Source organism: Solanum dulcamara, chromosome 8, assembly GCF_947179165.1.
Source record: "Solanum dulcamara chromosome 8, daSolDulc1.2, whole genome shotgun sequence".
NCBI classification, from domain to species: Eukaryota; Viridiplantae; Streptophyta; class Magnoliopsida; order Solanales; family Solanaceae; genus Solanum; species Solanum dulcamara.
Genome location: NC_077244.1, coordinates 71389530 through 71416754, shown reverse-complemented (window position 1 = coordinate 71416754; position 27225 = coordinate 71389530). Strand labels below are relative to the sequence as shown.

At 32.7% G+C, this 27225-nt stretch overlaps 2 protein-coding genes and 1 pseudogene across 3 annotated transcripts; 1 reads left to right on the top strand and 2 right to left on the bottom strand.

Annotated features, from left to right (window-relative positions):
• The first annotated feature begins 5655 nt into the window (after positions 1-5655).
• LOC129901168 (myb-related protein 306-like) lies at positions 5656-8089 on the top strand. Its single transcript, XM_055976293.1, has 3 exons — positions 5656-5965; positions 6169-6298; positions 6759-8089. Exons 1-3 carry the CDS (start codon positions 5833-5835, stop codon positions 7612-7614), a joined length of 1119 nt encoding a protein of 372 aa, XP_055832268.1. The 5' UTR covers positions 5656-5832; the 3' UTR covers positions 7615-8089.
• Positions 8090-20429: 12340 nt separating this feature from the next.
• On the bottom strand, positions 20430-23377 carry LOC129899522 (uncharacterized). Of its 2 annotated transcripts, none has more exons than XM_055974523.1 (3): positions 23223-23377; positions 20907-21609; positions 20430-20665 (listed from the first exon to the last, which is right to left on the bottom strand). In XM_055974523.1, exons 2-3 carry the CDS (start codon positions 21534-21536, stop codon positions 20582-20584), a joined length of 714 nt encoding a protein of 237 aa, XP_055830498.1. In that variant the 5' UTR covers positions 21537-21609; positions 23223-23377; the 3' UTR covers positions 20430-20581. The 2 variants fall into 2 exon arrangements, with proteins under 2 accessions (XP_055830498.1, XP_055830497.1); XM_055974522.1 differs by having other exon boundaries at positions 20907-21604; positions 23223-23374.
• Positions 23378-24084: 707 nt separating this feature from the next.
• On the bottom strand, positions 24085-27130 carry LOC129898635 (protein STABILIZED1-like; annotated as a pseudogene).
• Between the last annotated feature and the right edge of the window lie 95 nt (positions 27131-27225).

The following is a 27225-nucleotide window of genomic DNA, read 5'->3' as shown; positions in this document are numbered from 1 at the left end:
CTGATGTCCTAATACATCGCGTACAGTGATGTATCCGAGAACAAGAAAGAGAAGATATTTTTGTAATTTTTTCAAATGATAGAAAATTTTAGAGAAAATGATAAAATAAGTTGTGTATTTAAGTAATTTTTTCTAAATTAAATCTTTTATGACGACTACTTTCAAAAACCGTCGACTCAAAATTAAATACTTATCCGGTAGTCTCCAATAGATGAACTCATCATATGCAAACTACAGTATGAATATGTTGGCTTTCAATTAATAAGCATTATTTCAGGTTTTCTATATTTGCAAGAAAATATAATGAAAAGAAATCTAGTCTTCTTTCTCCACTCTAAACTCCAAAAGAAATTAATTCGTAACTTTGAAAAAGAGAAAACCGAATCCCATAGATTGTAACTCTCACAAGCTCACAGAGTAAAGCTACATGACCAAATAATTACTTTGGCGTCACGTCTCACCTTCTTGTTGTCAAAATAAATTAACTCGAGTAATTAAAATTTATCACATTGTTCCAAATGTAGTTAAACATAGATAAACTAGTGAAAATTGCGCTTGTTTTAACAATGGAGAAGTTGATTTAACGGAGTTTTAGTAGGAGATTAACCTAATATATCTTGAATACCAAAATTTTATACCGTTATATCAATATTCAAAAACATTAAGAAATCGAGATTCTTAAAAGATAACAATTTTAGCCCAAAAATTCAATAGCGAGGAACCAAATCAACTCAATCCCCCCTCATGTAGTCCGGTGAAGGTGCAAGTTTATGTGGAAATCAATAAACGAGCTATATATGTTCCTAAAAAAAATGACCCTCCTTATTTTTGTTTAATTTGTTCCCTTCCATACTTTTAACGAAGGGTAATTATACATCTTTTCGCAATGTATAAGGATAACTTTAAACATTTTCCCTATATTAACAAATTAGTTTCTCTAATTATGAAATTTATCTACATTATATTATTAGTGATGGAACCAGAATTTTCATCGAAGAATTTAAAATCAGAAGAAGTAAGCACACAAATTAGTTGAAAGGGGTAAGACATCTACTCTATATACATAGAATATATATTTGATCATATATAAATAGTATAATTTTTTGCCGAAGTAAGTTCGATGAACTCCTAACCACAAACAGGCTCCGCCCTGCATATTATCCGTCTATTTTATTTCATCAAGGAAAAGAAAAAGAAAGGAAAAATTACGTACGTGAATAAGCAAATATATACTAGTTAATTAGTTAATATAGCTATAGTTTAGCTAATTTACAATTCGTCACTAACATTTAGCGTTAATCATGGTTCGAGTTTGTATAATTCACACATTTGTATAATTCGAAATTTGTATAACTTTTGTATTATGTAATTTTGTATAATATAATTTGTCTAATTGCATAAAGTTCATATGTTTGTATTTGTATAAATTCGTTATTTCAAGTTTATACAAAAATAGCTCAATTATACAAACTCACCCACAAATTATACAAACCTGTGAATTATATAAATGAGACAGGTTAAACTATAGCTACAAGCCTACAACTCGTAAATATACAAATTATAGTTAAGGAGCATAATTAGGTGCTTATAGTAGCTATTTGTGAAATTTTTTGAAAAAAAAAAACTATATTAAATCTTGGCCCATGATCTGAAAGGTATGCAACATACCAGGTCGGGTCACATCTTTCCCCACACTACTATTTCACTTCATACATCAAATATAAGAACAAAAAGGCCGATTAATTAGTAGACTTTTAATAGCTGTTTAAATTTGTCTTTTATTTTAACACGTTGCAACACAGATTTCTTCTTTGACTTTTTCTTTTTTCTCTTCATTTAAAAAACTTATCCATTTTTTTTTGTTAATTATTAAAACCATTTTTGTCTTTCCCTCTAGATCTTCCCAACCACCTTGCCGAGGGTTATGGAGAAGAGGTTGCTTGCACCGATTCACCAACATTTTGCTATTTACAAATAGGCCTCTTCACTAACATATCATACAAGAGCTTGCTTGCGCCATGCCTATTCAACATATTTAGGGAAGGAAATCAACTCACGCATAATTTAAATGAGAGGTTTAGACTGAATTAAGAGACTTTATAATTAATGTGTTGATTCAATAATGGGAACTTATATATTTGGCCGTTCGGTCAATAATATTTATATTGATTATCAATATGCATGTATAATGCACTTATATTATACATATATTATATATATATATCTCAGCTATTTAAATTAATTTTATCTTTCGGTAAATGTTTTTGTCCATTTTTACTTTAAAATTAGTTGGACTGAAATAAACTGAATTAATTTATTATAATACATCAACCCACCTTTAAAATTGGTTGAATTTGTACTGTAGATCAGTTAATAAATAAACAAGTTATATTCTTATGAGCTAATCTTACCTCTTCTAGTTTAATCGAAATGTCAATTTTTGAAAATGGAGCTGGAAATTATTACAAGATGCAAATGTAGCTAGAAATTAAATGTTTATGCAACTCGTCCTTACATTGTCAACGATTAATTCTGAGGTACAAGTTGGACTTCAGGTATCTTTCCTAATTTATATTGTTGATTATTAGCTAATTGCAAGTCCGATCCACAAGAATAGTACGGTTTACGTTTATTTATTGAAGGGTGACTAATGGAGACCATAGTCCATACAATTCAAAATCATCTTAAATATTATGAACCTAATCTAACAAAGTTGATAGTGAAGCTAGCCAATATAATGATCTTCAGTGGACCAATATTTTTTAATTGAAGTGATATTTTTATGTAACAACTAAAACTAATAATAGTACATGAATATCCTAATTGGTTGCCAATATAATCATCGCTTTGACATTTTTCTGGTCCAATTCAATATGCATGTATTGTCCTAATCACGTTGAAATTTTACTAAATAACCGTGAATACTTTTTATCTTGTTTCGTTTTTTCGCTTTTTAGACTTTAAAGACCACGTGATTCCGTCTTTCTATCAATAACAAAACTCTTAATTTCAATTAATATATAGTTACATATGTCAAAATTGAAATTCACTTCTTTCAATATCGATCTCTCAAATAGATATATACTTTATGTATCTGTTTTAATTTATTTATTTGGCTTTGGCTTGTCATAACGTTTATGAAAGTAAGAAAATTTTAGAATATATATTATGCTCTTAAACAAAAGATAGGTAGAATATATCAATTTTTTTAATGTTATGATCTTAAATATGCTACATGAAAAGTTAGAATTAAACGTGACACATGAAACTTTTGTTTAAGTGTTAGAGCAAATATTAACAATAATGAAACAGGGTCGTCCCAACAGGTCTGGGGGCCTAAAGCCAAACTCCATAAAGAGGCCTTATTTTTTTAGTTAACATATATAAATTGAATAATTATAGTATACTCAGTGTAACCCTACGAATGAGGTCTGGAGAAGTAGTATATATGTGGACATTATGAAGTAATAATATAAACAATGTAAATTTTCAATGAAAAATATATAATATAAAGTTAGAATAAATAAAACCTGACTCGAAAATTTGAAAAGTTTATATAATGATATCGAAATAATGTTGCGGTGAATTTGATAAGTTGATATAATGTTATTAAAATAGTGTTAGATTAGTTTTAGTGCTTGAAATTTGAAGAAGATATCAAAAAAAAAATTGATCTCTTTATAAACACAGATTGATAGATTTTGCATAATGTAGAAAGTTTGACCATTTGAGAGACTTTAGAATATTCAATAATGAGAGAATAAAAATAGTGAAAGAGGAATAAAAATGTTAAATATAAGAATAATAACGTTGGTTCATGTTGGTGAAATTACAAGATTACAAATTACAATTGAAAAATAAAATAAAGAAATTAACTTCACTTCTTGGCTGAGGAACGGATATCTCGCTCTCTTTAAGGAGATTCAAGCCCATTGCAGTAAATCGTTTCACTGGTCCAGCAGTAGTCCTCTTGACTTGTCCCCTCCAGGATACAACAACCTTATCACAAAATGTAACTCAACAAACGCTGGACAAGAGTTGAGTTTAAAACTCCACACAAAGAACACCCCTCTTCAACTAATAAGAACTCTCTTTTTAGACAAACTTAATTCTCTCAATTTTTTTCTTCTCTTATCTTACATTTCAAAACAAAGAAGACTTCTCTATTTATAGGAGAAAAAATCATACAAAGATGAAAAAAATAATGGAATGCCATTATTATCATCATTTAGTGCATCATTATGATTTAGTGCACCATTATGATTTAGTGCACCCCTTATTAGTGATAATTATGTTAAAAATACATAATGGAATGATTTAGTCTTGCACTAACTAAAGATGATAATGAAAGGCATTTTATGCACTAATGAAAAATAGAATAAAGATGACATTAAATGTCATCAATGGACAATTGCTAAAATTGCAATTTAATAAAATGTTAAAATGCCGCACTAACAGTTCATGATAATCGACAGAATATAAATGAGGCAACAAAATAGATAGCCACATAAGAACCGATGCTACAATTAACTAACACTATTCCATTCTAAATTATTACAACAATCCTTATATTGAATGAGGTAAAAGATTATTATATTTTCTACCCAAAGAGTTCTTTTCAAATTTATCAATAAATGAGATTTTTTAACAATATATATACATATACATACATCTTTAAGAGAAAGTGGGAGTCCCCAAAGATTGGGGCCCCAAAAGATTACTTTAGTGGCCTTATGATCAAGACGACCCTGTGATAAAATTTTACATAATTAATGCATGGCCCTAGAAAATATAATCAAATAAATAACAATATATTTTTACAACCGTGGAATAAAAGTTGTGCCTCGACAAGAAGCCTTGCATTTAGCATGTGAATTCCAATTCCAAAACTGTGACAAAACTGTGGGCTCATGACCTTTTCTCTAACATCTTATGCTTTTTAGTGAGATAATAATACATTTCTAAAGTACTAAACGTAACCAAAAAAATAAAATGCTGCTAGACCTGAAAGACCATTAATAGTGTGGAAAGATTCACTTGGTATACACTGATTTATTTTTACTTATCTACCATATTGAAAATATATTTTTAATTTTACTTGTCATTTTTATCTTAACAAAAGATAAACATATGTTTTTTTCATGGAACTCTCAATATTAATTATTTATTTCTTAAAATCTAATAAAATATTTATATTAATTATTATTTTTCAAAGGTGTGCACCATCCAAAATAGATAATTAAAAATGAAGAGAAAGTGTATAAGTATATACGAGCTTAATCAAAAACTAAAAGGAACAGTTATTTTTACATTTAAGAGGGTAATAAAACTTACGTGAAACAAAAACGAGCTTCATTTAAATTTTTAAATAATGCGTCATAATTATCGTCATTAGGATGAATGCCACGTGGTTTAACGAAAAGGAAAAAGATAAATATACAATTGCTAAAGCACAAGTAAACAGCTTGACTTTTTTTATTTTTTGCAAAGCAAAGGAGTAAATGCTAAGTGCTGTCCAGTTTTGACTCTTTAAAGATTAGCCACATTTACCCCTCTCTTCATCATCTTTGGTCATCTAGCGTAATAATACACACTTTTGGTCTCTTCTATATATCCCCTTCTCTCTTCTCCTAATTATATATATAGAGAGAGAGACAAGGACCCCTCTTTTATTTAGACCCTTGTCTCAAACATTTCTTCATAGAAGCTGTTTTCACTTATGTCCTTTAAAGATATATAGCTAGAGAAGAAAAAACAATCAAGAAAATCAAGTGCTTTTTTTTGTGTGTGTTTTGAATTAATCAAAGAAGATTTATTTGTTTGATTTTAGAAATGGGAAGGCCACCTTGTTGTGAAAAAACTGGGGTGAAGAAAGGGCCATGGACACCAGAAGAAGATATCATTTTGGTTTCATACATTCAAGAACATGGTCCTGGAAACTGGAGAAATATTCCAACTAATACTGGTAAATTTTTTTATTTTTTTCAAAAAATCTCTAGCCCTTTTAATTTCTCCTCTTTTGTGAATATTTTTTTTCTTCTTCTTTATGTTTTTTTTTTGGGGTTGGTTGGAAACATTAAATACGTGTAATTAATTTTTCTGCAGCTCCATCACACATCTTCTTGAATAATGAATATGTGTCAATTAATTTGATCGATTTTTTTTCAGGTTTGCTAAGATGCAGTAAAAGTTGTAGGCTCCGATGGACTAATTATCTTCGGCCGGGAATCAAACGTGGAAACTTCACTGAACATGAAGAAAAAATGATTATCCACCTTCAAGCTCTTCTTGGCAATCGGTACTAAAATAAATCAACCTTCAAACTAACTTATGTTTGTTTCTTTTTTTACTTTTAGGGTTAGATCCAAATGTTTTTAGCTTAGTTTGGTAATGATTGGAGCAACAAACTCGAATTCAGCAAGAATCTTGATTTTTTTGGTAGTACAAAAGGGAATTGGCCCAAAAATATCGATGCAAGTGTCACACACATTATGTGCTAATTCAATTTCCACTAAGCTTTTTTAGTATGAAAACCTTATGTTGCTGATCCGTTGTTAAATTGCTCATAGCTAATATTTTTATATATATATATATATATAATAATTCATTGGTAAATAGGATCATCGGCGGAGTTTGTTGTTGTTCGTCACCAATTTCTATTTTTGATAATGTTTATTTAATTTTGTATTACTTGGGGTTTGATCTTAAAATTCTTATAGTGAAATTAAGATTTATGTTGTTGTTTTTTGTTGGTATAGATGGGCAGCTATAGCTTCATACCTTCCGCAAAGGACAGACAATGATATCAAAAATTACTGGAACACTCATTTGAAAAAGAAGCTTAATAATAATAAGAAGGTTGAAGGCCATGATGATAATCATGACGAAAACAATCACCAAGAGGGAAATTCAGCATCATCATCATCATCTCAATCAAAAATCTCAAAAGGACAATGGGAAAGGAGGCTTCAAACAGACATTCACACTGCTAAACAAGCTCTGTGTGATGCTTTATCACTTGACATTATTCCAAATAATAATAATAATATTCCCCCTCCTCATGATCAGGAACAACAACCAGCATCAGTTCAAACATCTACTACCTATGCTTCAAGTGCTGAAAACATTGCTAAGTTGCTTCAAAATTGGATGAAAAATTCACCCAAATCGACCTCGTCAAGTAGTTCGAAAATTACTCAAATGTCTTCCTTGAACAACAATTTATCAATCGGTGCGGTTTCAAGTTCTAGCCCCAGCGAAGGGACCGTAAATGTTACAACCGGACAAGGTTTGGACTCGCTCTTTAGCTTTAATTCATCTAATAATTCGGATGTTTCACAATCCGTTTCGGTCGATGAGGGTGGTAATTTCAGTACACCTGAGAATAATAATGCTGGGATTTTCCAAGTTGAAAGCAAGCCAAATCTGCCTGATTTCAAGCCAGAAAATGGGAATATTCAAGAGGAGAGTAAGCAAAATTTGGAGACACAAGTCCCTTTAACTATGCTGGAGAAGTGGCTGCTTGATGATGCTAATGCACAAGCTGAACAAGAAGATCAATTAATGGGAATTGGAATGGGAATGGCCTTGGCTGAAACTTCTGATTTGTTTTGAAGAAAAAAAGAAAGAAAGATAGTTTACTAGTACTCCCTCCGTTTCAATTTATCTGCCTTAATTTAATTGAGGTTGAAGTTTAAGAAAATAAGTAAGACGCATAAATTGAAACGTAGGGAGTAGTAAATATTTCTTCAAAACAACATAGCACAGTTTCAGGTATAGTTGGTCTTTTGGCTCTTTTAATTAATTAGTTGTTACTGCTTGTTAGGATTTGGACTCCATAGGTTTTTATTTGAGTACTTTATATAGCCAGAGCAGATCTAAAACTCTGATATTTGCAAGAGCATAAAGTGTATATTCCATGTAATCTTTAAACTTGGGAATGTATTGAGTAGCTAGGAATAATGAACCCTCACCAGTACTCTATCAAGAGCTTCAATTGTTTTTATTTTGGGTTCATTTTTTGTGTAATTTCTGAGAAACCTGACTTGATCTATATGAAATCCTTAGTTACAAATTAAATTGGGGTCAACTATATGAAATTCTTGTTTGTTTATCATGTTCCCCATTTAAATTCGTCGCTGGCAAATATTATACCAAATTTGTCAAGTACTTAATTATGTTGTATATTTGCATCCAATTTCTTCTCTCTTTTTTTTTTTTTTATCTAGTAATTGTTCTTTTGCAAGTCTATCGAAAAACATCTTTCTACCCTTATAAGGTAGGGGTAAGACTGCGTACATATTATCCTTTTGATCAGACTCCATTTGTGAAATTTATTGAATATATTGTTGTTGTCGTCGTAATTGTTCTTCTGAAACTGCTTCATTTCCTTGGATATCAACATAGATAGATGATTATTGATGAAGTCACATCCTGGCTCTATCACAATCCATTAATAGGTAGTTCTATCTTCACCACATAATGGCAATGCACCGAGCAATTAGGTATTGTTTTTGACTTTCAGAACCTCCTGTTAATTTTCTTAAATCTTGTCGGTAAAGCAAGGGCTAAGCGCACAAGATTTTGCTTATATACATCGATAAAAACTTTGTACACTATTATTCTACTTTAATTTATTGTACTATGTTATCTGTCTTATTTTTTCTAGGTTACTCTTTCGTGTATTATTAATAATTTCAGAGCGTATGTGATTTAATAATATAAAATTTATTTTACATAGCTAAAACTATTTCGTGAGCTCTGATAACCATTCCTTTTGCACAGAAGTTTTACCCCTAAGACTATACTGATTTATTAAGTGAGTAAATCACATTCAATGAGAGAAGATAATGAGTCAGAAAGGCATTTAATCATGTGTTGTGTGGATGAGTGAGTAATAAGCAAGTCAATGTGTTACAGTATATATAGCAATTCTAGGAGTAGTACGTGTTGTTTTTGATTGATTTCTTTTTCTTCAATGTTAAAATCCTTTAAGAAAAAGTCCAACTTCATTAACTAAGGGAGTCAAGTTACTTTTTGCATTCTCCAGTCATACTAGTCTTCCTTCCGGTCCATACTTATTTTATGTTTTCTTTTTGTACGCATGTTAAGGAGTAAACATTAACTGAAGATATTTCATTCGTCTCCTATTAATTGTCATTTTTTGCTTCTCGATAATTAATTTTGTTAATTTTTTAAGTTAAATAATTAATTCTATAATTTAAAATTACAAATTATATAAAAAATAATGTAAGCTGCAATTTTTCTCATACCATATTGTAAAAAATATATCTTAAGTAGTTGGTCAATGTTCATGGAGTTTGACACTCGAAAAATGAAATATGACAAGTATTCCCTCCGACCATTTTTATTTATCTAGCTGACCTAGGCACATTTCTTAAGGAGCAATAAATAAAACAATAATTTTATTATATCACCCTTCGAATATAATAAATTTAATGCTTTAACAAATACATCCAAAAATAACTATAGTAGTTAATAGTAAGAGAAAAATTGGGATGAAGGAAATAATTTGACGTAATTGTGTCAAATTGGTTTTATAATTTAAAAATGAGTTAAGGGGTATTATTTCAAAAAATGGATCTTAAAAAATAGGTCGTAAATGTCCTTAAAATATTTCATGGGATATGAGAGAGTTGTTCGAATGGTAAGCACCCTTCACTTCCAATCGTGAGTTTGAATCATCAATGGAGTGAAAAGAGTGGGACTTCACTTTCCATTTGTTTTTACTTTATTAGAGACACGAGTATAGTTCGATGATCTTATTATTCAAAAAGATTCAAAGATTACATGTGTTATTTTACAAATTGAATGACCATTTAAGGAATTGATTCTATTTTGATGAAAGATAATGTGATTTAACTAATTTCTTTGCAAATCACTACATATTTTTCATGATTGTAATTTTAGTATTATGTGTGTTAAGTTATCACGTGATCTATTTTTAAGTTTTGATTGTCATTAGTTTTAATTTAAAGTAATATGTTTTTAGTAGTTACAAATTAAATCTATCTCTAATTTTAATAACTATTATTTTTTGTGATTTTCATTGTGTATATAAAAACAAAGACCAATACGAGAAGATTATTTTTTTAATTTGTTTATTCTACTAATAAACTTGATTACTGCTTTTCACACTTTGTCAAACCATTGATTATCATAGTATTATTTATTGATAGTCTTGGATTTAGTTTAAAATTTTGACTTCTTGATACGAAATTGAACTTCAAATAATTATTAAAGACAATTGATAAATATGTCATTGTCATGAAACAGAATCAATTTCCCGAAGGAAGTTTAGCATTGGATGTAAGGAATGATCAAAGATTATTAAATTGCACACTAAAAGTAAACTCATACTACCCCCCTCAAATTATCTGTGATTTAAAAAAAAAAAATTATTTCAAATTATTTGTTATTTTAGAAGTCGAAGACAAAATTAATCATTTCCTACTTTATCATTAGTAGAGTAATAATTTATTTTAATACTACAAACACCTACACATAAAAAGAGCAAATATTCAATGAAAATTATTTTAAGACATAAATAAAGATAAAATAATTAAAATAAAATTAATTAATATTATTTTAGCAGATATATAATATTTTTATGATAGATAATTTGAAATGGAGAAAGTATATCACATTTTCAGCTGAAATTGACTCATTAATTTCCTTTATTAAGTGTAACAAGAACTAAAACATCTCTTGTTTCCAATTACCTGCTGACTTTGCTAATTTGACAAAGTCTTAACTCAATGGTGTTGTCAAAATCTAGTAAGTCTTCAAGTGAAGGTTAATCAATTTAGTCTGTTCTTTTTAAGTTTAGTTATTTATTAGTGAATGTCATGAAGCAACATATAGCAAAACAAAAAAAATAAAAAAGATTATTACTTTTATAGGGTGGTGTTTGACTAGTTCTACTAATATTTTTCCTCTAACCATAATTACATGCATACCTTCATTGTGAAGCTAAGAAGGTTGACAGAAGCTAGACAGTGGTAGGGTTGATGTTAACATGGGGAACCAATAGTTAGAGCTGCAATTTTTTTTTATATATATAATGCAATTTTTCAATAAAATATATCAAGGTATCAATTCACACCACTTGAATAGAAGTGGCTCCGATCCGCCGCCAGACACAATGAGTTTTAAGTTAATTTTGTAAGGAGATGGCCGGTAATATTTTTACACCACATTAGATTAAGTTAGCTGTAATAACATATAGTAAATGTTTATAACAATTATGATATCATAACAAAGAAAATAGATCAAACAACTTGTTATACGGAGTAATGGGTTATTATACGATAGTATAAAAGTTCTTTATACGATTCTCAGTTCGTTGGCAACTATTTAGTTACGTTTAAGCTCACATTTACACAAATATAGTTTTGAGGATTATTTTTGTGTGTGTGCGCGCGTATTTTTAATTTCTTTATTTCTTTGGTTGGAGAAAAATTAAAGATCAGCTAAATGGGAACAGTAACTTTTTTCCAGGCACAGGAATAATTGGATTGGATACATATATACATCAAGAGACCAGCTAAAAGTGAACTTTAAGGAATTTCTCAAATTGAACTTCCAAATAGTAGTAGTTACTTTATTAGAAACTTTCAACAACTAAAGCTACCCTTAATTAAATTGAAGTTTATTGTTTGAGGATGAGAATCCTCGCAGCACTTGCCTTTTTCTTATCATAATAATTATCATTGAAAGCAATTTGAATTCAGGGGAATAATTATAGCCAGGAAATTTATATTGGGAAAATGCAATTTTAATTTGTATTAAATGCAAAACATGTGGAGTGTTTGACTTTGCTTGCTCCTAACCACCCACAAGGCCTAGGCCAATCCTGCCTCTCAATCAAGTGTTTGGGCTAATCTAACCCAAAAATACTCTTCTTCACGTGGTTTGATATTATCTACTTTGTGTCAATTATATACGCTTTTTCCCCAAAGCGTCACACTCGATCTTTTAAATTATAAATAGAGACTTTGTTGACACTCACATTCAGTGATCTCCATTTGAACTAAGTAAGTTTCATGTAGCCCATCACCATAATCCACATGTCTCTCCCTCAAATTTCTTATTCTAATTAGCCCATTGTTACAATGACCCACAAGTAAATTTTCCAAATTTACTGTCCTATTTTCTTTTACCAAAATCCATTCAGGGGGGCTTTCACTTCCTGTGGTGATGAGGGATTTAGCATGACTCCTACGATGCACGTCAATGAGACTAAAAAAAAATATTACAAACCAATGGAGGGAAACATACAGCCTAACCACCTTTTACATCTAACCCCAAGCATTTATGATTATGATCATCGAAACCCAAGGCTAGCTTCTTTTGTTTTGTTTGTGTGCGTTCTTAAGCTACCTTTAATTTTACATGGTAAAATGTAGTAAAGTGAATCCTAAGCAATCGCCTCGTCATCTTATACTTATTTTGTCAAATCATTTGCTTTGATAGCAGTTATTGGGCTAATCTAATCAAAAATACACTTAACATATAGTGTGATAATAGTCCATTTTGAATCAAAATCGCACTTCGAAAAGACCTTGCACCACTAAGAATATAGTTAAAATTTCTGGATGTGACTTCGCTTACGTTATACCTCTCTCCTTCCTCTTGAAAAGGAACAATAGAATGCATAAGTCCCTCATGAGTAACACCAACAAATGACATATACCACAATACATGACATATTCACCTTTTGAAGTGTCAATATACATAGAGAATTTATTGAAAGCACATTATTATTTTCTTCAACGCTGACATATTCACTTTTTGAAGTGTCAATATACATAGAGAATTTATTGAAAGCACATTATTATTTTCTTCAACGCATGAAGAAGTAAAAAGACGTAATTTTTAATTATTCCACCTGCAAAAGGAAACTTCACTTTATAAAAGACCACACTTGAGAATTTACGTATGGTGGAGGATAATAAAATGGAGTATAATTTAGCTGTCATACTATATATTATAATTGCATAGTTACAGCAGGTCATGAGCACCCATGATGTTTCTTTTCCAAATGTAAGGAAAAAATTAAACAGCTAAGCTAACTGCATATATTTTTTTTTTATCAATCTACCTTATAATATAGTCTTAACAAAAATATTCACAATGCATGCAAGTGGGGTTGCTAGACCATATAAACCATATGATCTTTTAAAAGAGTGCTATTTCATTTCATTTATACTCCTATCCCTCTGTTTCAAAATAAGTGTTACTTTAATTACCTTCTATTTATTAGACGCTCCTTGAGAAATATTGAGCACTATTAAGAAGTAGTAGATTTTTTCATACAGGAATATAATTAAAAGGATATACTAATTTTTATTTTTGATTTCTAAGATAATAATTATCTTGGAATAATTTTATTTTATTTTAAAATGACATTTACGGAGGAAAAAATTTAACACACACATGTGCATCCAAAGAGAAGCCCCTTGCCTTTTCCAGGTAAAGCTTCCTAACCCTTTATATGATGAAAGTGTGTGAACTTTCAAAAAGAATATCATAATTTAACTTGACACAAAGTTTAAGAAAATAAAATAAAATTCAATTTTGTGGTCCTAAATTAAAGTTATTTCAAATATATCAAAATGTCATTTGATCTTGTGGTTTTAAACATGCCATATAAAAATTTAAAATTAAAGTATTGCAAAAAAAAGGAATTATTCTTTTTTAAATAGACTAACAAAAAAATAAATAATTCTTTCTTAAACGCATAGAATATTTTTTTGTTGAATTTTTGTCCAATGAGATGAGAACCGTCAAGGCAGGTAGTATATACGGATGCGGCCACTCATCCAGTACCTAACTTATACCTAATTTATACCCATTCATATTGTAAAGATTAAAACTGATAGTACACAAAAATTCAAATTGAAGTTGAAGTTTTGTTTGAATGTTATAAGCAAACACTGATTCCTATTAAGATCTTAGGAATGAATCTTTTAGAGTGATAGTCGGGAGTAGATGTAGAGGCTTGTATATGGATTCACAAAAATCTAATAGCTTTACTAAATATCAATGAATACTTAATCTAATTATTATTATAATATTAACTTGAAATATAGTAGAAATACATGCCGCCTCCGGTAATTGCTAGGTAGTGATTAAATGTGGTAGGGACATATATATATATGTCTATTTCGGATGAGATGGCAATTGGATTTTCTAATCCTTCACAAGCATATATACGTAGTATTCAAATGCATGCCCAAGAAATAGTTAAGTGTTCATATTGAGGTGCTATTCTGTCCTACCGTTTTATTAATACTATAATATAATAAAATAATAAATGACAACTTGGATTCTAATTATTTTTTTTTTAAAAAAGATCCTATTCTTTAGATACATTTAGGGCTGAACACGAAAAATCAAAAAATCGAACCAAACCGATAACCAAACTAAATCGGAAAAAAAAAACGACATTTATTTGGTTTGATTTGGTTTGGTTTTTAAATTTAAAAACCGACTATATTTGGTTTGGTTTTGATTTCAAGTCTAAAAAAAATCGAAAAAACCGAACCAAACCGACTTTATATATACATATTTTAAAAATTAAATTTGTATATATATGTGTGTGTATTTTAATTTTTTTATGAAAAAAATACAATTTATATTGATTTTTTATATTTTTGATCTTGGGCCATTCTTTTGAATTATACTAAATAAAGTAAAAATAAATAAAATATAGACTTCATACACAGAAAAGCTACACACAATTACAAATAGTAAAACTTTAGGTGAGTCATTCTCTATTATTAAACATGTATGCGTCAATCTTGGCTAGTAGCTACTGGCTACAATGAAATTTATAATAAGAAAATACTTTTGAAATTTATTTTCTGTTTATTCAAATAGTGACTACAAGGTATTTTAAAAACCGACAAAACCCGAAAAAACCGATAAAAACCGACAAAAACCGAATAGTAAAAACCGATATCGTTTGGTTTGATTTGGTTTGACAATTTGAAAAATCGACTCAATTTGTTTGGTTATTTTTTAAATAAAAATCGATCCAAATCGAACCGTGAGCACCCCTAGATACATTATATATATTAGTATAATTTATAGTAATCAAATCAAATGTCCTTGTGACTACGCAATCACTTTCATTATATATTCATGATTATAGAAGGAGAGCCGTGCATGAGAATGTTGGGAAAATGTGGACTAACACAAAAATATATATGGTCAAAATAATGAAATAAAATGGAAAAATAATGACACCAAGAATTTTACGTGAAAACCCTTTTAAATAAGGGAAAAATCACGGGCCAAGAAGAGCAACTGATATCACTATAGTAAGGAATTTTACACTGGGTAGTACCGAGTGCAACACTAAAAAAAGACTACCACACACTCAAAAGGAATAACACTCTTTTGATCTCACACCTTACTAAAAAATATCGCTCACACTCTATTTTTCTTCATAGTCTATTTTCTTATAGTCTATGGAATACCTCACAACTCAAATATTTTTCTCTTTATCTGTGAATTGGATGTCTAAAATGAGGAGCTGAAGAGATCCTTTTATAGGAACTCTCTTCACCATTTTTGACAAACCTTTGCAATTGCAAATTGCAGAAGAGATTGTCTGTCATTTTTAACCAAGAAAAATGGTGCAAATTGTCTAACAGTTTGGCAGCCATTTTTGATTTTGGGGACTCGACTCCACAAATTTCCCCCTCCAGTCCCGTTCACTAGAAGGAGGTATCTTCATATTCTTAGAGAGAGCTCATGCCAACAAGTTCTTTGCACAATTTGAACTTGTCCCTTGTTACCACTTTGGTCAGCATATCTGCAGGATTCTCATTTGTAGAAATCTTTTCAAGGTCCTGTTCATCCCCTCAACCAACCCATTAAGCTGAGGAGTCTTGGGAGGAGTTTTCTGGTGTCTAATACCTTGATGCTTGCAATATTCGTCAAATGGTCCACAATATTCACCACCATTATCAATACGAATACATTTCAGTTTTTTTCCAATTTCTCTTTCAACTGATGCTTGAAACTTCTTAAAGACACCCAACACTTGGTCTTTAGTCTTCAAGACATAGACCCAAAGCTTTCTTGAGCAGTCATCAATGAAAGTGACAAAATAGAGTGCACCACCCAGAGTCCTTATCTTCATTGGACCGTATAAATCAGAATGCACCAACTCAAGTTACTTTGTCTTTCTTGAAAGAGGGTTAGACTTTAAGGAGTCCGTATTTTGTTTTCCCATCAATCAGTGCTCACACTTTTCTAATTTAGCACTTTGGAAATCAAACAATAATTTTTTCTTGGCCAAAACATTGAGTCCTTTCTCATTGATGTAGCTAAGTCTTTTGTGCCACAACGTTGAGGAGTTATCGCTCTCAATTGCATTCACCATATTGGCACAAATAGAAGTCGTAGTGCAATATAAACCATGAAGTTTGTTACCACGAGCCACAACTAAGGAACCCTTAATAAGTTTCCATTTTCCATCGCCATTGGTCTTAACATATCCTTCATCAGCTAGAACACCAACAGAAATTAGGTGCAAATGAATATCAGGTGCATGTTTTATATTGTTCAAAACTAGTTTGGTTCCAATACTAATTTCCAAACAGATTGTACCAACACCAACCACCCTAGATACAGTCTCATTATCCATACTCAAGGTTCCAAAGTCACCAGAAGTATAGAAAGAGAAAAATTCCTTCCTTGATGTCACATGAGATGCAGCACCAGTGTCCACAACCCAACTTAACTCATTACAAGAAATATTTATCAGATCTGCATCAAGGACTATAACAAGATCTTCGATGGAGATGGTGGCTAAGCAAATTTCATTGCCATCTTCTTTAACTTCTTCTTTTTCTTTGTTCTCTCTCTTCAATTTCCGACAGAACCTCTTTGTGTGCCCTTTCATGCTACAATGATAGCACTCAATATACCTAAGTCTGCCTCTGAATTTGCTTCTGCTATGTTCTCTATTTTGAGAACCACGATTTTTATTTCTCCGCCTTGAGCTAGTTATCAGGACATAGAGATCACACCATTCAAAGCAGAATTTAACAATGAAGTTCTACATGTTTTCCAAGAGTCTAGTAGAAAACCAAGTAGAAGAAGGCCTTGAATTTTTTCGTCAAATTTAATGCCCATAGCAGACAATTGGTTCATGATTCATTGAAAATTATTCAAGTGATATTTTAAACTTAACATCTGTTTTATTAAGAACATTTTGTTGTTCTCAATCTCCCGAGCATACAAGCTTTCAAGATGCTCCCATAGGGTACGAGCATGTATCTTCCTAGAAATATGGTTCAACACATTATTGTCAATCCATTGTCTAATAAATCCACACACCTGTCTGTGCAACAGATTTCATTCTTCATCTGTTTTATTTTCAGGCTTTACGGTGGTAAAGACTGATTGATAAAAATTCTTGACATAAAACTGATTTTCCATTTTTCCTTTCCAAATGATATAATTAACACCATTTAAAGTAACCATTCTACTAATGTTGGCTTCCATCGTTTTCCCCCAAAAAATATAACTATAGCAAATCAAAGTAAATCTTTTCTGATGTGAAAGTTCAAACTATGCTGCAACCACAGAGCATACTCAGATAAAACTTTGCTCTGATACTAGTTTGTTGGGAAAGCGTGGACTAACACAAAAATATATATGGTCAAAATAATGAAATAAAATGGAAAAATAATGACACCAAGAATTTTACGTGAAAACCCTTTTAAATGAAGAAAAAACCACGGGCCAAGAAGAGCAACTGATATCACTATAGTAAGGAATTTTACACTAGGTAGTACCGAGTACAACACTCAAAAAAAGACTACCACACACTTAAAAGAAATAACACTCTTTTGATCTCCTACCTTACTAAAAAATATCGTTCACACTCTATTTTTCTTCATAGACTATTTTCTTATAGTATATGAAATACCTCACAACTCAAGTATTTTTCTCTCTGCCTGTGAATTGGATGTCTAAAATGAGGAGCTGGAGAGCTCCTTTTATAGAAACTCTCGCCTGCCATTTTTGACAAACCTTTGCAATTGCAGAAGAGATTGTCCGTCATTTTTTACAAAAAAAAAATGATGCAAATTGTCTAACCATTGGGCAACCATTTTTTGACTTTGGGGACTGAACTCCACAGAGAAGTACATCCAATTAATTATTTTGACATTTGAATATTATAAGTGTTAGATATGTTCGTGAATATAAGTGAAAAAAATGAAACAAGGATAATAAAGTAAGTAAAGAAAGTGTATGAAGTATGAAGCAGTATAGTTTCGGTGACGAATGCTTACGCTGGATTCGGTGATGTTCGAGTGATCTTAGCTTCAAAACGGGATCGTTTGAGTATATAAAGACTTAGTAAAAAAAATTACTGTGAAAAGTTTGAAGCACAAGAATATGAGTGTATCGTTGTTATATTGTTCAATATCAGATCCCTTTATAAATGTATTAAAATTACTATTTATAGGTTATAAGACTAACACATCAAATGACTTGAAAGACCAATTGAGACCGATTTTACCGAAACTCACATTCGAGACTAGTTCACTTCATTGAACCAATAACCTTGAGCATCCTGCCACGTGTCCGTCCCTTATTCTGCAACGTCTACAAGGTGCTTTTTGTCCAATACAAATTAATAAAACGTTAATTATTTTTATCTTTTTTGGCCATGAAATTAAAACTCACCTTATTTAGCAATGCAACGAGGAATAGAGAGGCTACAAGCAAATGAGTAAAAGCATGTTATAAGCCATGGTCCTACATGGGCCATATTTAACGGGCTATGGAAAAGGATGGGCTGGTACTTGTCCAATCTTGGGCTCAACAGATGACTTGTAAATAGTTGTTTTGCCAAACCTCAAATTCAATTTGTTGCCAATCTGCCTAATTAAAAGGTGATTTAAGTCGCAATTAATGGTTGTAGGGTTTTATTGCCAGTAGAAACCTATTCTTTTTTATTTATTTACTTATGAATGACTATAATAAATTCACTTGAACTTCACTTGCCATGACTACAAGATTTTATAGATTCTTACAAAAGAATATATAGGATAATTACTCGAATAAATAAATATATACTACTTAATTATATGTCATAGCTGTAGTTGTAACTAATTACACCTTGCCACTAATCTCTAATCCTATTTACTAGAAAAAACTTCCGTATTTGTATATTACCATATATTTCGTTTCCCACAGATATACAAATAGACTTTCTCTCTCATCACAATCTTTTTATTAATTTTTCTCCTTAATTCACTCAAGGATAATTAGATTTTAAAATTTCAAAATTTTGGGTCTCCCTCTCATATCGTGTTCCAATATTTTCAGGTAACCTCTTTCGGGTTTTTTTCGGGAAAATTGCACATATAAGCAAACATATACTAGCAATTAGCTAACATAGTTATAGTTTGAATTAATAATGACTCGCGAAAAACATCTAGCTGCAATTACAGATTGAGTTTTGTATAATTCACACGATTTATACAAATGTGTGCGCGAATCGAATTGTATAGCAAAATATACAAACACTACAAATTGTATAGCGATTTAGACAAACGTTGTGCATGAATTGTATAATGAAATATACAAACGTTATACAAAAACTCGAAAGAAATGAGATTATCGCGAATACACACATTAATTAACCAAATTTGCCCGACGTAGAGGCAATCAAGAATTATAACTATAGCTACGAATTGTAATTAGCAAACTATAGCTATGGAGCATAATCAAGGTATTTTTGAGTGGCTATATGCGAAAAATTCCTTTTTTTTTCTTTTTTAATTTCCTTTTTCTCTTCATGCGGTTTTCAATCTCTTTTTTTTATTTGTATATCCCATTGATTTCTTCTAATTTTCCCAAGAATATACTTGGACTTAAAGATGTTTGGGCTGGGAGGATTCGAAACTATAAGCCCAGATTTTATTGAGCCCTAGCTACAATGAAGGCGGCATTAAAAACCTTTATCTATTTACACGTTTGCCATTTAAATAGGTTGCTTTTAATTTTTGCATTTTAATAATTCAATATGTTTAGTGAGACGTAAGTTCTTTAGAAATTGAAATCACATCTGAACATAACTTACGAGATGTTATAATATAAAAATATAAATTTATGTTATTTGTTATAAGGAGCGCAAATTAAAGACCATCACAAACTAAAGTCAAAACGTGCAAACGACCCTCTCTATCTGACTATTCTCTTTGATCTCCTAATTTGATAAGAACTTTACATATCAAAGAATCACAAAATTTTAGCATTCTTCTCATTTTAACATTCCATAGCACATTCCATTACACATTCTCATCTAGTTAAAAGATATCAATGCTTGAGAGGATAGACATACTCTGTAACAAAAGGATGAAAGACACAGAATATAACAAAAGCGTACTACTTTGAACACAAATATGGTTTAACAATAGATTTAACCTAGAAAATCAGAATCAATTCAGGCGGGAATCAAACAAAAGGAAACAACTATTTATATATATATAGAGAGAGAGAGAGAGAATTCCATTTTGTCTTATGACTATTTCTCCGATTTGACGCGGCTCATGAAAACACTGGTCAGAACTGTTTCCGACTCGAAAGATGCCTTCAGCAACTCCACCGCCTGCAAAATAACAGTAGGAGTTCACTAAATAGGCATAATTAACCGAATAGAAAATGATATACAAAAGACACGAGTAAAATTTTGAGTTTATTTCAACACATTACTACAACAACTCCCAACACAATCCCAATAGTTGGGGTTTGGGAAGGGTGGTGTGTATGTAGACCATAAGAGACTAGAAGCATGTTAAAACACGGTGATAGTATAAAAAAATCTTTAAATTTTAAGGATAATTGATTACCTCTTCCATTCCGAAACTTACTATTTCCTCCTTTAGCACACCTAAATCCCTGATATTAAACTTGTTGAGAAGGGCAATGCAAGAAATGGTGGACATGGGCTTAACCACCAAGTCATCTGCCACCATGTATGTCACCACATCCTTCACAAAACCCCCGGTTGCTTTCACAGCTCCACTCGCTGCTACCGGCGGAGCAACATAAACTAGCTCTGTTGACATACGATTTTGACAGCTTGTACAGATAGCAGTAGGGTCATCAGAAACAGTTAAGTGGGAACTAATGCGGTGACAGCCATAAAAAGTCTTCTCATGTGTCGGAACATCGCCATTAAGCAAAAGAAAAGGAGCTGAAGAGATCCCAACTGAAGACTTGGGTTTTAAAAGGATATCCTTGCATTGGTTCGGTTGAATATAGGTGTCCTTCAGATTTTCTACGCTTTCGTACAGGTTAGGCAAACATCCGTTCATTCCTTTCTCCTTAAGAAGATTGATAACAGTTCCCACAGGCAATGAAAGAATGTGAAAGAGAAAATCAACACAATCCTTTTCAGCCTCAGCAAATAGGACTTTGCCAGCTTTGGTGTCAATCAAAAGCTTCATGCTCAATTTGGTATCAGATGTAGTCGTCATTATCGTTGGCTGGCAAATTTTGTTCTTGGAGAGGTAGTTTTAGTATTTGTGTTCTGGATGTTGAGGACCTACACTTTATCAAAGCACAAACACAGTGAACAAAGAGAGCTAAAACATGTGTAGAATTACAATTGCAGCAACTATGATAAGTCCTACATTATCCTAGGAGATTTAGAATTTCTTTTTCAAATTGAATTTATATAGGTGTGATCTAATACACTTATTGCAATTGCTTCATCATCATATAATTTTTGACACAACAGTGAAACAATCACCAATGTAGTTGAGCCCATACACTATCAAAAATTTTCTTCGCTAATCTCAAAAAATGGAGAAATGCAAGCAGTTTGCAATGAAATACAAAGTGTATCTAAAACGTATCATCTCAAAACGTGAAGAACTTGAGAGTTGAGAGTACTGCAACAAAGTTCTCAATTCTCATTGCCCCTACTCACTAAAGAGAAAGTAAACTGTTTTCTCTAAGGACTTGTTTGATTGGGAAATAAGTTATCACGGGATTGTTATCTTACAATAACACTATAATCCCGAGATAAATTATTCGGTGATTTTATCCCAACCAAACATTGGATAAACTCATCCTTAAATCAATCTCGAGATTAGTTATCCCTTCTCTTCACACCAAACGAGCCCTAAGTCTTATGATTAAAGCATGGAACCAAAATTACATTCTTCACTCTTATTTTGTACTCATATACTCTTACCAAAATTACATTCTTTATTCTTATTTTTGGCAAGCTATTCTTGGTGACGTTCAAACATGCGTTAGGCCATAAATTTTTCGAAATTTTAGTGAAGTTTCAAAAAATATTATTTTGTAGCTGTGAGTTCTAAAAATTATTTAAAATACCCATAAGTTTGTGTTATCATTTTATAATGAACATGTTCCGTTAAAAAAAAAATTATAACATAATTGATAACAATCAACAATAACAACATAACAATATGGACAAAAGTAATACATTAATTGAATTAAAAACAAATTATTATTTTTCTCAATCTTGTCACTCAAACTATTCTTTTTCGAGAAGGTAATAACAAACTATTTTTTTATAAAATCTTTCCACATTGTATGAACAATCTCTTTTCGACAAGCTTTCATTTCTAGATCTGATGACCGAGAAGACGAAGCAACAGAGTAAGTTGGTAAATAAATACTTAGTTAGAATTAATAAATGATAGGTGTTTTTATGAAATATAAAAAATTGAAATAATTTTTAAATTTTTAAAACTTCCTAAATTCTAGTTTTTCCATTGCAAAACTTCCTCTCCTAAGGGATAAGCAAGAGTAGGATATAGGTTGAAAGGATGAGTAGATTAAAAAGAAACTTTAGGAAAATATTTTTCATTCATATATATAGGATGCGGAAAACATTTTTTGTTGGTCCGAAAAAATATATTACAATTTTTTAATATTTGGTTGGTCAAAATAATTTCACTCATGGAACAAATTTTATAAATAACCTTCCTAAGTTCAACTCTTCCCCACCTCTCCAACACCCTCCCCCTTGACGATCCCCCACCCCATCCAACCAATACTGGATTAAATCATATTGAGTCAATTTCTATTAGATAACATCCAAAATTCAGAATCTTAGAAGCTAGAATGAGCGTGCTCTTTTAAACTTTTAAGAGCAATTAATAAGGAATCTACATCAGAAAACTTACCTGCTAGGCTGCTAGAAAAGGTGAAATATTGGAGATCGATGGACCATAAACCCTACGTTCGAAAGAGAGAAAAAGGGCAATAAAATTTAGTGAAGAGAAGTTTCAGAATCTCCTCGAATTGCACAAAGGAATACATGTGTTTTCAGCAATAAAAATGAATGTATATACATAAAGAGAAAATAAAATAATGAGTTGGGCCCACTATGTTGGATCAGCAACATCTGAAGAAGGGTCATTTTTGTAGAACATAAACATCCCCTTTTTATTTTAAGTTTACAATTAATATATATGTTGTTTGAATTATCACTTCTTAACCAACTTCAAATATAAGTTTGTCAGAGTCAAAACTTCAAACATTAGTATTTTCTTGTCAGGAAACTTCAAATATTTTTGTTTAAAGTTGGCGTGACAATCTCAAACATTAGACATTTTTATTTGAACTTCAACTTTAACAATCCAAACGGACATTAAGTTTGTCAATTATTTGTATTTCACTCGTGATATCATATTTCATTTCTTTTCACTCTCATTTCATCCATATACCTCAATTTGATTTATACATTTTCAACCCTTAATTTATTTACTATGGTATCAATTGCCAAGCTGGTTGATCTAACGAGGTTTGCGATATTGTGGCATCGATTGCAAGTAGAAAATAATGAGGTTACTGTAATTAAAACAAACTGAACATGGAATTGTGTTTACTGTTTACTACTTTGTTTTCACGGGACATGGGCAGTTGAAGGCATTTGTGCATCGTTTATAATGTTCTGGAAAAACTTTAAAATTAAAATGCTTGAAAAGAGATGCTATGTAAAATAAGATGAGGGCAGAGAATAGAACTAAAAGAAACACAAAGGTATACACAAGTGAGACTTAACAATAGATTTAAGCTACAAATCAGAATCAAGTCAAGATGGAATGAAACATCCAATTCCATTGTCTTATGACTAATTCTCAGCTTTCACGCAGCTCATGAAAACATTCATCAGAATTGTTTTCGACTCGAAAGATGCCTTCACCAACTTCTGCGCCTGCAAAATGATACCAGTAGGAGTGTTCACCAAGTAGTTTAATAGACTCACACACTGTAGCAGATTAGTTGTGGTTATTTTCAGCCAGAGTCTCCTCCTTCTTTAGTGTGGCTACCACCTTCTTCAATATGCTTTCAGTCGGTTCATGAGAGTTCTCTACGGCCTTTGCAGTAGCTTGCCATTTTTCACCATGCTTTGGCTCTGCAGCAACACATCTCTTCAGCACATCGCTCATCTGCTCTTCTGCTCCATGCTGCTGTTCAAATTTGAAATGCAATGCCCAGAAATCACCAATATCTGGTGCAAGGGTCACTGCCCTGTTGAACCAATTTCTTGCTTTGTCTACTTTCCTCTCCTGCCAAAACAGCTTAGCCACAGCAGCAATAACATGAGGATCATGATCACACTTCTTTAAAGCGTCAGAGCTCTTGGTTTTTCTTTGAGGCCGAGGAGCCATCTCAATTGAAGCAGACCATAGAATGCCACTGTTGGGGCACTCCTGCAATGCTTTAGCCATCAGAACATCAGCTTCCCTTTTGTAGCCATGCCTAGCTTCAGCCCGCACAGCTGCAAGCCATAGCTCAGGGTTTTGAGGATTCCTCTTCCTGGCCATGGTAAGAACTGCTCGAGCTTTGCTTAGCCCATTCATCTTCTCCTCTAGAGAAGCAAGGGATAGCCAAAGGGGTATACAATTGGGGCAATTCTTAATGCCAGATTCAAATGCATCCTTTGCCTTGTTAGAATTACCAAGTCTTTCTTCCAACTGTCCCAACATCAACCAAAGTTTGAAAAATGAGGGGAAGCGCCTCAATGCTTCATCCAGTAATCTCCTCTCCTCATCCACATTTCCAAGCTCTCTCTCCACAATGACAGACTTCATCCAGACCCGTTCCAAGCCTCCCCTTTCACGTGCCTTAGCAAGAAGTTTCCTTGCCCTCTCTGTCTCACGGTTCTCAAACTCTAGCTTGAAAGCAGCAAGCCATATCTCCTCAGAGTCAGGAATTGCAGCAAATGCTTCCTCCAGAATTGCTCGAGCTGCAGGAACATCACCAGCAAGCCACTTCTCCTTGGCACCCATCAACCATAGAACCTCAGCCTTTGGAATATAGGTAACTGCTTTTCGAAGCAGTGCATCAAGCGATTCCCTGGTGCCATGACTTTTCTCGAGCTGTGCAGCTTTAAGCCAGATGCTTTTCTTAGTTCTAAATACAGTAAGAGCATGTGCATAAATGTATTTTGCTGTTTCAATAGAACCCCTTTTCTTGCACTCCTCAGCATCAGCAACCCAGGTCCTCTTCCTATCTTCTTCCTCAACACCAACCCCAACAGTGTTATTTATTATAGCTTGGCAAGTCCCAAGAGAACCGGCTCTTTCACATCCTTCAGCCTCCTTCATCCAAGCCTCCCTGTCAATCTCCAAACCTTCTCTCTGCAAAGCCCTGATTGCCCTTTCAATAATTTTCCCAACTGAGGCAGTATTCCCATCGGCTTCTTCAAGCCTAGCTGCAGTTATCCAGATGGCAGGCTCTTTAGGCAGCTTTTCTCTAGCCTTGTTAAGTACCTTCTTAGCATTTTCATAAGTTTCCAACTTAGCAAGAGCAAGCCACAGCTCCACATGCAATGGACAGCATTCCACAGCCCTCTGAAGCAAAAGTCTAGCATCTTCTTCATTGGCCAACTCCACAACAGCTTTCCACAACCTCACTGAATCGGGGATATGCTCTAGACCTTTCCTCAACACACGGCTCTTGTTTGCCGTATCATCCTCCAACTTTGAAGCCTGCATCCACAACTTGACTGAATTAGGATTTGCTTTAACACCTTGAGCAATCACTGACTTAGCCTCAAGGGGGCTCGCCAAACGGCACGCCTCCAACCAGACATCCTCATTCTTAGGACACTCCTCACAACCTTTCTTTATCAACTGTTTTGCTACCTGCATCTTCCCTGCAACCTCCTCCAATCTAGCAGCTGCTATCCAACCAGGAGGATGCTTTGGATTCGTCTGAGTAACCGACTTAAGCAACAATCGAGCCTTCTTTATATCGGAAATCTCAGCATCGCTAGTAATCTTCATACTCTTCAAATCAGTCAAGTACCCTTAGGATCCACAACAGTTTGCCCAGTAACAGAGTCCAAAATCCTATCCAACCTCACTGACAACACAGTTCCTCTCCCTTCACCCACCGCAGTCAAATCTGCAACTGGCGTCTGTGAAGAGGGTGTCTCCATGCCACCAACTATCCTGCTCCTCGGATCCAATGCAGTTACATGCTCTTTCTCCTGCCTAGCCTTCTCCAAAAGGGTATCAGGAACAGGCACAAAACTCTCAAACCTCTTCTTCTTGTTTCGCAACGAATAATCCCCTATTTCAGGTATACCGTCCCACTCATCACTTGACAATGTATACAATTTCCTCTTTAAATCAGCAAACTGTTCAGTAATTTTCGGATTCGATGCTCGATACTTTTCAATTTCTTGCTTTAACCTGGCTTCTCTCCTATCTTTCCTCCTAGAATCCATCCTCTGATCAATAGATTCCCAAATAGCATCAGCTTCTTTATCATCTTCATCATATTCAGCAGATGCAAACAACCCCACATCATTACCTTCAAATTCATCGAATTTCTGGTTCTCATCATACCCCTTTTCCTCAGCATCATCCTCTTCATCTTCCTCCCCTGCACCCTTTCCACGGCCACGTCCAACTCCAGCTGCCGGTGCACCGCCAACCGCTGAACGATCAGGGAGGTCAGGGGCAGCACGGGCCGGTCCAATATCAGAACGGGTCGTGAAACCCGTGGCACCACGACCTAACCCAGCAACATAACTCTGCCTGTGTGAGCTTGCTAACATTGCTGGTTCCAAACACATCTAAAGGCAGAGGTTCTTGTAAGTGTACTGCCAGCTTAAAAATAGTTACTGAATCATGAATCCTTACAATACAGAACCAATGGGTATTGAGGATC

Coding starts and splice junctions, on each gene's coding strand:
- LOC129901168 (XM_055976293.1), top strand. CDS start 5,833: ATGGGAAGGCCACCTTGTTGTGAAAAAACTGGGGTGAAGAAAGGGCCA. Junction 5,966..6,168: donor AAATATTCCAACTAATACTG/GTAAATTTTTTT, acceptor ATTTTTTTTCAG/GTTTGCTAAGATGCAGTAAA. Junction 6,299..6,758: donor CAAGCTCTTCTTGGCAATCG/GTACTAAAATAA, acceptor TTGTTGGTATAG/ATGGGCAGCTATAGCTTCAT.
- LOC129899522 (XM_055974523.1), bottom strand. CDS start 21,536: ATGACGACTACATCTGATACCAAATTGAGCATGAAGCTTTTGATTGAC. Junction 20,666..20,906: donor TAAGTTTCGGAATGGAAGAG/GTAATCAATTAT, acceptor GTTATTTTGCAG/GCGGTGGAGTTGCTGAAGGC.